The sequence below is a fragment of the Thermochaetoides thermophila genome (genome assembly GCF_000221225.1).
Source record: "Thermochaetoides thermophila DSM 1495 unplaced genomic scaffold scf7180000011821, whole genome shotgun sequence".
Taxonomy (NCBI): domain Eukaryota; kingdom Fungi; phylum Ascomycota; class Sordariomycetes; order Sordariales; family Chaetomiaceae; genus Thermochaetoides; species Thermochaetoides thermophila.
Window position 1 is genome coordinate 1,391,814 of NW_006383037.1, and position 10,060 is coordinate 1,401,873.

Consider the following 10,060-nt stretch of genomic DNA (forward strand, 5'->3'; position numbering starts at 1 on the left):
CGAGTGCCGGAGGTTTCCGCACGATGTAGTCCGTTTGTCGGACCTCTCTGCTGGGCCCTGGGATGCGTTATGGCTTGGGGACCCGTTCCTTGCCGTCGGAGGCGGATGGACCGGGGTGGCCACGCGGATCTGGGTTAGGACATTCCAGGATGGCAGCCACGGCGATGCAAGATGGCACCTGATGAACGCATCGTGCATGCGGACTCTCCGAACCCGGAGGCAAAAAGATGAGTCTTCTGTTTCAATATCAATTGCTGCGCGTGACGCCACGAGTGTTTCAACAGTTTGGGAGTTGTCGTTCCTGACTCATCATTTGGCGTTGAAATTTTGAACTTTTTTCGGTGGATTTCGTTGCCGTCGCCCGGCACAATGAATCCACTTGGCGCGGGGCAGTGGACTTGCTGTGTATGGCAGAGAGACGCGAACGCAGCAATTGGAACGCACTCCAGCTCTCATCCCTCCATTCGAGCAAGCGCCGATTTGCTTGAAGATAAAGAAATGGCGGCGTGACCCCCCAAAGATCGAGCTAGCGCTCCAAAATGCCATCATAACGCCGATACAACGCGGTGCAAAGCGGCGGCAGAAGTGACATGGGCAAGCGCGAGAGGCGTGCAATTGGCCCGAAAATAGCCGCTGGTAGGCGCCTTAGGCGGGAAGATTTAGGCGGCCAATCAGAGGAGGCGTTCGTTTTCATATTGGCCCGAGCTTCATGCCTCGCAAAGCGGGGTTGCAACGGCTGTTCACCTTGGCCTGACCTCGGTGTCACACCGTCACAGCAACCTTGGGCTACCTTGAAGGCCGCCTGCCCTCGTCCCGACAGTCTGGATGTGAGGATATTTTGGGCAGGCTAGCAAACAGCTGTCATGCCACGGGTTGCAGTGCAGATTTGGTTTTATTCCGTTTGTGGTTATTTCAAGGTTTAGGCTGATTCCAGCTCGAAGTCTATGTAAAGTCCACCTCACTAAGCAACCTGAGAGGTGAGTTGATTTCCGGATTTGGACGGAATCAACTTCTCCCATGACATCAATCCGAGCTGAAGCCCATCCGAACGCCTCCACGGCCCGAATGTTGCATCCGGTTCCTTCCCGAGGAGGTTGCGCTTATATGAAATGGCAGAACCGTGGGAGCTGGAATAAAAGAGGATATAAAGCCAACAATGTCTGCACATCGACCCCTGTCTTCCAGTTGTCGCCAGTTTACTTGCAGGCTCTTTCGGGCCGAGGCTGCACGAAGCCTGGACTGCCAGCACTTCAGAACCACGTCGAAGACAGTTGTGATGATGAACGTGATCGAGTCCAGCGTCGCCAGCCTTCTCTTCCATTTTCTGGGACCGGCAGCGTTCCGCGGGGCCAGGGCAGACGGATAAGATGAGGTATGTAACGACTAAAAGACAACCCTAACGTCCTGTATGGGGCCCAGCGACCCCAGGAGGGCAGTCGAGCGCCGTTGCAGGCGCTCCTGTGCTGCCACGTCTGGCGCCGAGTTTTCACTGGTCGCGTGTGTGCCAACTCATCGCCCTCCTGAGCCTAGTTGACGCTTCGTCGTGAAACAGATCCCCCGGCCCCGGCAAATATTTTGACGTCTAATTACACGCAGTCAAGCGCCAATCGCTGGAGAGATGGACATGAAGATGATGCATTCACCCTTTTCCGTGCGGTATGAACGGATTCGGATTCCCGAGTCAACCTAAGGAGCCGAGGTGCACCCAGTGAACCACTGCTTGAAGTTCGCTTCCCGGTGACGCCACGGCCACGCCCCCCCCCCCCCCGGCTTGCCATCACAACACAGCACTGCGCAGAGCGCAAAGCGGGTAAATCGGCGCGTCCCCCGCCGTGGAACCGTCCACGGGATGGATCGAGTGATATTGCTGCGAAACGATGCCAGATGGCAGCCGACACCACGCTGATGCATGTCGACATCTGCCGCCGTGATTGGGTCCCGCATTCTCACAATTCTCCTCTTCGCCGTTCCGTGGCCTTGTGCACTTGTGGCTCCCCTGGCTTCGAGCCCCGGTTGCATCACGTTGCGTTGACGTTGTCGCCCAACTTCACGCCCACAACCCTAGCTAGCCTGGCCTAGCCTGAGCCGACAGCAGCGAGCCGAGAGTTGTGAATTCGCTGATTGCTCCACGAGGGTGTCTTGGTCTACTCTAGACACTCCCCTTGAAGCCCCGCTCGCCGTTGCTCGTGCCCGTGCTGCTTCCTCGTGTCAGCCAGGCAAGGCCTGTTATTTTTTTCCAAACCATTCGCTTGCTTCGCTCGCTGACTTCCTTGTGGTCTTGTTTTGTTGTTTGTGGTCGAGTCAACGACTGCTAGATTCACACACCGCCCCCTCCCCCTCCTCGGATCTTGATGGCCTTCCTTCTCTCACGCCTGTGACCTGCTGCTGATCACCTCCTGAGTCCCGGCTCCCCCTGCCCCGTTGTGGTCTGCCCTGTCAGCAGCGTGACAACATGTCCAAGGACCACAAGGACCTGAAGGGCAGGGCAGAGACCCTCCGCCAATTGCAACGAAAGGACTCGCTCACCTCGCTCCTCTCGTGGACTGCTGGTCGGACCGGGATCGGGATCCCTGTTGCGAGACCGTCCACAGCGCCTGCTTCATATTCCCCGTCTTCAACGAACGCCAATCCTCCCGAGAGCGGCTCCTTCAACAGCAACCACAATAATAGCAAGCAGCGGAGACATAGCCATAGCGGCCACACCAACAGCAGCGGCTCTTTCACTATCGATGTCAAGAAGAAGGCACGTATAGAATCTGGCACTGTTCGCCTCCTGGCGTCGATCAACCCAGCATTCCAGCAGAGACCAAGTGCTAAGACGAGACCTGCAAAGACATCCCCCGTTGTGAGTCTGAAAGAGGACAACAACAGTGATAAGATGAGCGTCAAGACGGCAATCAAGAGTGACTCAGAGAAGGGCAGTGCCCCGAGTGCTGGTGCTCGTCGTCCCAATACCCCTGTTCGGTACAAGTACCCGTAAGTGATCAAAACCTCCTTCTCTCGCATCCGCTCATACAACAAGTCTCGTTAACAAATCTCCCAGACACCACAGCCCTCAGCGGCCCAAATCTATCCTCCGTAACCCCAAACCCGACGTCTCCAAGCGGCCACGAACCCCCTCGGCTTCATCCTCCTCAGAAGAACCCGGCCAGACTACGCCCCCACTCTCTCCCTCCTCCAGCACCACGACCTCCTCCGACGCCCCGGCAACCCCTCCTCTCTCACCATCCCTCAACAATAAATTCCCTCAATCTCAAACTCAAAACAAGACACCAAGGGAACCCACGGTCCGCTTCGCCAAAGCCACAATCCACCACATCGAGGTCTACTCCCCCGGGGCGAAGCTCTTGCCCGTGAAGCGCAAGTCGCGGAGTACGCTGAGCTATTTAGACCCATCATGGCGCAGCTTGCCGAAGAATTTAACGCAGAATCCGGTGAAATGGAGGCGACATCAGGAGAACCAGAAGGCTATGGGACGATATTGGCGGAGAACAGAGGAGGAGGAACAGATGTGGCGACGGGAGATGGAACGTAGGGCGGAGGAGGAGGCTAGGGCGTATAGAAGTGAGCCTGCGGCTAGGCCGGGCAGTCCGGAATTGAATATCTGGGTGAATGGGGGGAAGTTGGCGAGCGCCGTCGTGGATGATAAGTGGCCTTTGGCGTCCGAGACTGAGGAGGAGGAGCTTAGGGAACAAGATGAGGAGAAGGATAAGCTAGAGGAGGTGCTGGCTGAGGATGAGGATGAGGTAGATAAGTTGGAGGAGGTCTTGGCGGAAGAGGAAAAGACTCGAGGGCCAGAGCAAAGCCTAGATGAGAAGAAACAGGAGGACGAAGTATCAGGGACGAAGTCCAAGTCCCAAACAGACGAACAAACACAACCGACACAACAACACAAGCCCCAAGCGGCCCCAACCCTCGACCACCCAACCAACTCCTACCTCCCGCTCACCGAGCCTCCTCAGCTCAGCTCACCGACATCCGAGCACCAGCAACACTCGACTTCCCCATCCTCACCATCCTCAACCGAGTCAACATCCCCCCCACCCAACTGGAACCCCTCCTCAACCCCGCTCAAAATCAACCCCTTCTCCAAACCTTCCGACGAGCGCCTGCCCCTCCTAGAACGGCGTGCCTCTGCACCAGCCCTCACAGCCCTGCGCACATCCTCATCACGCTACCGCTCCCTCTCCCGCTCGCCAGCACGCATGGAGCGGACGCACATGGGGATGGCGTCGCCTGTGTTGAAGCCTATTGCAATGTCTGTGCCCGTTCCCACGGGTACCACAATCACCACGACTACGTCGGCCAATGGGGTTACTACGACGACGGTGACGTATCCGACTATTACGACGACCACCGCGGGATCTACATACACTACCACCATGACGGTTGGTCCGGCTGCCCCTAGCGCAGGACCGGCTGTCTACGGACCTGGAGCCCTTCTCTCGCAGGAGTTGATCCCCTCCCCAAGTGTAAGCCCCATTTCCAGCCCGACGTTAGGTCCCATCCCGGGAAGTCCGATGCTTGGGCCGATGGCGGGGTTGAACCTCAACGGCTCAGCATCGGCTTCGGGGTCGGGGCTGAACATGGCCAGCCCTAGGATGCATCTTAGGAAAAGCAGGTTAAGGAATGCAATCACTGCTAAGTTGTGAATGCGCACGAAACATGGCTTGGTTTCATCAGGGATGGATGTTGTGGATTTATGAGATGGCAAGAAGGAAGAGGGAATCAAAACGAGTCGAACCAAACCAAAGCACCTGGGCATATGCCATATGGCCCATACCCAGGATAGGTGGTATAAGATTATGATGCCCAGCGTCACTCGCTTCCCACGCCAACATTTCCTTTGTCACACTTTCGCATTTACACGGTTCGTTGTTGTGTTGTTATGGCGTTTTGGGCCCTTCATAACACCATAGACCTACCAATTATAGGTGATGGAGTCGGCTGCACTCGTTGAACTAAATATTTCCTTTGTGAATCTATTCGGACTTTACGGTCTTGGTTTTGGATACTGGCAGTGCTGTTGTCGAAGTATATGTAACGGAGAACACTGGGGATACATTGTACGTAGTGGAGGGATTACATGATGAGATTAAGCAGGCTTGAGAGGAAACTGGATGAATGAAGAATGATGCCAACACAAACATCCAACTATCATGTCGTAAACATGGTGAAGCGTCAACTATAACAACGATGTCATTACTTTCACCTGGGAGGGCTCTCACGGAGCCACGAGTATTTACTCGTACAAGGGTGTTATTAACAAATATGTTATTACAATAAAATCCTACACATAAAGTCATAATTTACACGCCCAAAGGGTTATGCGACTTCTCAAATCGTTAGTAACCTCGTCCATATACTTTCTTCTTGCCACCCAACACCTCCAACGCCTCAATTCCTCCCCATAAAAATTAGCTATGTGGCCAATAGATGGCCAGAAGATATAACAACAAAGGAGAAAGAAAAAGTGATTAGAAAAAAAAGAATTGTCGCAACATTTAGTCCTATTAATCATATCCCAACACGCAGCAAAGCTGCTTGTGACCCAGTGGATCAGTCAGTCAGTAAGTGACGAGACTTATGATTGCTCATCCCCTATATGATAAGTCACATGGAGAGTGACTGTGCCGAGATAGAAACGATGTTGAGCATCTCCGTCTAGCTACCTTACTGGCGCATGCTGTAACGCTTGAAAATATCTTCCAGCTACTTTTCGATGAAGGTAGGAGTAGAGCTACCAGGCTACGTGAAGCTGGAGCCCGAATCGCTGCAAGGGGCATGCCGAGAGGCAGCAAGACCACGGACAGGAGGATCAGCAGGAGGAGTCTGGTTAGTCCAGGCCGGCTGGTCCTGAAGGACAGGAGGCTTCTGAGCAGCCACTTGCAGGACAAGAGTCTGCGAAGCAACGACGTGCTGGACAGGGGCCTGCTGAGAGATAACGTTGAGCTGGGAAACAGCCTCAGTCGACTGAGCCGGTGTACCAACCTGTTGAGCAGGAACCGATTGAGCAGAGACCGGAACGGGAATCTCCTGAATAGGGCCCGGTTGAGCAAATATCGACTGGATCGGAGCCGCTTGAGTCAAGCCCTGCTGAACCGGGGCCTGCTTGACAGGCACATGAACTGGAGCCTGAAGCTGAGAACCCTTGGTAATGATCCAAGCAGATGCCGAACGTTGCTTCGAGTCGCCAATAACTATTGGACTAGTAGCAGAAGTAGCGGAACTTAAGTCATTGAGGACAGGGTTAGGCGCAAGTGTTGAAGTCGAGGGAATGCGCGAAGTTGAGACCATGGAGTCTGGCGCAAAAACCTGGACAGCCCTCGAAATCTGAGCATAAGGATGCAACGAGCGACAAAAAGCATGAGAGGTGGCAGATAGAGAAGACGGCGTCGATATAAACCCCGAACCAGCTTCATCGGTAATGATGATGGAGGGAATCATTCCACCAGAAGAATGCTGGCCCGCAGTCTCCGGCGGAGGAGACCGAATCGTGAACTGAGAGAAGCGGTTCTGGATTATGGTCATGTCTCTCATGTTGGAATCCGACCGCCAATGGGGACTCTCGAAGGGAGGAGCGTACTGAGCAGGAGCCCATGCTGGAACACTGCTGTAAGTGTTGATTGCGGTCATAGGGAAATAGCAGTCCAGAATATGCTGCATACCCGCAAAATTGTGGACGTTTGTCTCAGGATCAAGTTGGGCAAGTTCCTGTGCCATGTTATTCCGGACCTTGTTTGAGTAAAGAGGGCCGGTGAAAGCGTTGTTGTAGATGACTTCGTTCCCGGTAGCCCAGCGCGATGCTTGTAGGCCTTTGTCTCCACGGGGGCAGATTGTCTTCGAAGAATCGTCAAAGCTTTTACCGCCAGAAGCAGTAGTCTCTTTGGCGGCATGTTTATCCTGCCCGAGAAGCCATTGCACGTCAGCAGTAGCCCGAGTCAACTGAGGCTCAAGAGTAACCTGCCGTGGAGTGGTCTCCCGGCGCCGCCTAGAGAACTCAGGCAATGGTGTAGCTGGTGCAATGGTACCCTCACGCATCGACAGCAGCTGTTCGATGGAGTAAACGTAACGAGTCTTAACGAATTGAGCATCAGCGACCACGACCTTGATCAGCTCCTTAACCTTCTCGAGGGCTTCCTTTGACGCACCACCGCTCCGTGCATTCTCAATAATGAATTTCGTCACACCAAGCTGGATGCCTTCAGCAGTTTGGCCGATCTCCTTCATGGTCTCACCGCTAATATTGTTAGCCAGAAATACTGATAACAGGCTGCGACAAGTCTGCTTGAACTCCCGGACAGCCTGCTCATACGGCAGAACTGATGCACCGCTACCGGACTTATTTGCAGGGCTGTCAAGAAAAAGCTCTTCAGACTCGGAGGAGCCTGCGCAAGAATTCACAGCATTTGGGCATAAAAATTTCCAGGAAGGCAGCTCCGGTGAGTTGGGCCTGGTAAGCAGGTCCCGAGGACTATCAAGATTGATAAGGTCATCGTCCTGGCAAATGGGTGGCTCAAAGCCTTCAAGCAAGAGGTCATGCTTCATGGCGTTGTAAGCCGGCTGAACTCCATTGGTAGCGAGCATCCCAGCATCAACTCCAGTGCTACTGCTTGACGAGATCGAGGCCTTCTTGCGAGCCCGAGTTGCGACAACAGTCTTGGTTCCAGAAGAGTCTGCAACAGTGGGTTGAACAGTCTTACCAGCAGAAGGCATAGTGGAAGCAACCGCATTTGACTGACAATCCTTCAACTCTTGAGCCGTGTTCCTAAACTCCACCATCTGGGCAGTAGTATCGAAGACTAAGTCGTAGATGTGGATGGTTCCATCAGGCTCGCCGAACACAGAACGAAGGTAATTGCTCTCGCCTGCCATGTGGTCTTTCCACTGGGAAATTGGCCAGTGGCAGTACTTGCGACCCCAAACCATCACAGTAAACATGACTTTGCCACCTTCATCTTCCGAGAGGTAGAGAAGAGCCGGCATGGCCGGATGGATCTCGTTCGTGAGAAAGCGGATCTTGTTCTTGTAAATGATTTTGTCTGGGGCTGTGCTGGACTCTATCGTCAAGAAGTCTTGCATGCGAACCGGCAAGGGAGGCTGAAGAGGAGGAGGGCGCGTCATAGATGTCGAACCTTGTTTGGAATTCTTGGACTTCACAAATATGTCAGAGCTGACAACAGAGGGGGCACCCTTCTGCCCGGCGTTGCTCTTCCCAGCGTTCTCGTTTTCGGCATCGTTACTCTGTGCCTTGCACTTGTTGTTCTTCGGAGCATTGGATTGGGCAACCCTAAATAGCAGTTTAGCATCACACTATGAAAGCAGCGAGCGTGTTACCCACGTCTGAGTAGCCTGGTTGATTGCACTCTGCTTCAAGATGCGCATGGTCAAATCTCGCGCCTTCTGCTGACGAGAAACGGTGATGTTCTTCTTGTCATAGATCCTAGCGCCACCGAGGTCATGAAGACCTTTGACACGCTCCGCTTCATCATCATCAAAGGCGCCAGATTCAATAGCCGCTAGAGTCTGTCAGGACTTGCACGAAAGTAACAGTAGAAGAAAACTGACCCTGCCAAATGGCCCCAAGGCTTGTGGCAACGTTGAGTAAAGGCTGATTGGCCTGGCAGCCACCATTATTATTGTGGTTTTGACCATTCTGGCGGTTTTCAGTTCCTCGATTCACCCGATTACGGGGATCGCGCTCCTCGTTTTCGTCCGTCAAATGAAGTTCGTTCTCGCGATGTTGGTCAAGATCCGCCTGTAGAGTAATCCAGTTAGTAAGGCCCAAGGTCAGGCGTGTTCAAACTACTCAACGTAGACATACCAGCATGGTAGTCTTCACGTTCCTCTCCCACTCTTCGGAGAAGATCTGGGCTACGGTCTTTCTGTTTTGCCGTTGACCAATCTGACTGTTTTCATTTTTCTTGTTGGCCATCATTAACAGTAGCTATGACAGTCAATGTTGGCAATCAATATCGAGCAGAAACAGGCCGGATCAGGTCGTATTTTTCAGCAAGTTGTTGGGCTGAGTGGAAGAGCTGGGCTCTTGGTGAGGTTGGGAAAGTTAAGAGGGTCAGGAAGGGTTGAACTGAATATTAAAGTTAGCCAGTGTCATATAAGGAACTTCGAAATCCTGATGTTAAGTCAGCCAGTGCCATTTAAAAAAATTCTAAAATCCTGCTATTTTGTGGGGAGATTGGAATATTTGAAGTCAGAGGTAGTTAGGGAAGGAGGCCTCAACAGTAAAGAGAAGGCAGCTGGTGGCAGGTGACAGCAGACTTCATGAGAAGTTCGGGGAAGGAGCAAGGAATGGCTGCCACAAATGAAGGCACACTTACAGGTTTTCGAAGAGTGGCATCAAGGAAAACAGCAACTGATGTTGAGGGAGTGCCTAAAAGCACGAGAACTGCCCAAATCGATGGATGGAAGCTTCAATAGTTTGGTGATGATGAAATAACCGAACTTCGGCAAGGAACCTGAAAAGGTTCTGTTGTTAGGAGCAATCAGTCAAAGAATTTGAGGGAAACTGACCGAAAGGAGTGGAGAATTGATGAGAAATATGTAGTAAGTATTAAACCGGAGCGTCCACCAGAAGGGAGGACTCAGCCCATAGAATAATCGACACCCGCTGGCCTCAGTGAGAGCTAGATTGGCAGGCGTCTCAGTTTAAGAGTGACGCTTGAGGAGAGAAGACAAGGTAAACGAGATCAGTAAGCACTAAGTAGGTAAATGGCAGTGAAGAGTGGTATCATTGGAGAGTTGTTGGTTCCGGAAAGGTTAAGGCTCTGGTAACAGAAGGGAAAAGTGTGGAACAAGTAGAGTCTGGCTGGCAGAAGCATTTATTCCTGTGGAAGAGTTTTGAAGATCAGCAGCGTGTTTCTCACGTGGATATCTTAGGGCTTTCCGCCGCGGAAATGCTGAGGGAATGTTGGGGTTGTGAGGGCGGCGTCATCAGCGCGGAGACGGAGGTAGGCCTCGCTGGGGGCTGGTTCCAAATGTGATGCCGAGAAGGCTGTGCCAAAGCGGAGGAGGTCGGGTGCCAATTGGACATAGGGATGGA

The 10,060-nt window shown here is 53.0% G+C and overlaps 2 protein-coding genes across 2 annotated transcripts; one reads left to right on the forward strand and one right to left on the reverse strand.

The window, feature by feature from the left end:
• Positions 1-2,452: 2,452 nt before the first annotated feature.
• On the forward strand, positions 2,453-4,652 carry CTHT_0062940 (uncharacterized protein; the record flags this gene model as incomplete). Its single annotated transcript, XM_006696539.1, has 2 exons — positions 2,453-2,976; positions 3,044-4,652. The coding sequence occupies 2 exons, from the start codon at positions 2,453-2,455 to the stop codon at positions 4,650-4,652; spliced, it is 2,133 nt and encodes a 710-aa protein (XP_006696602.1).
• Positions 4,653-5,748: 1,096 nt separating this feature from the next.
• CTHT_0062950 (uncharacterized protein) lies at positions 5,749-8,935 on the reverse strand (the record flags this gene model as incomplete). The annotated part of the gene is made up of 4 exons (XM_006696540.1): positions 5,749-8,290; positions 8,342-8,519; positions 8,569-8,758; positions 8,825-8,935. The coding sequence occupies 4 exons, from the start codon at positions 8,933-8,935 to the stop codon at positions 5,749-5,751; spliced, it is 3,021 nt and encodes a 1,006-aa protein (XP_006696603.1).
• Positions 8,936-10,060: the final 1,125 nt, after the last annotated feature.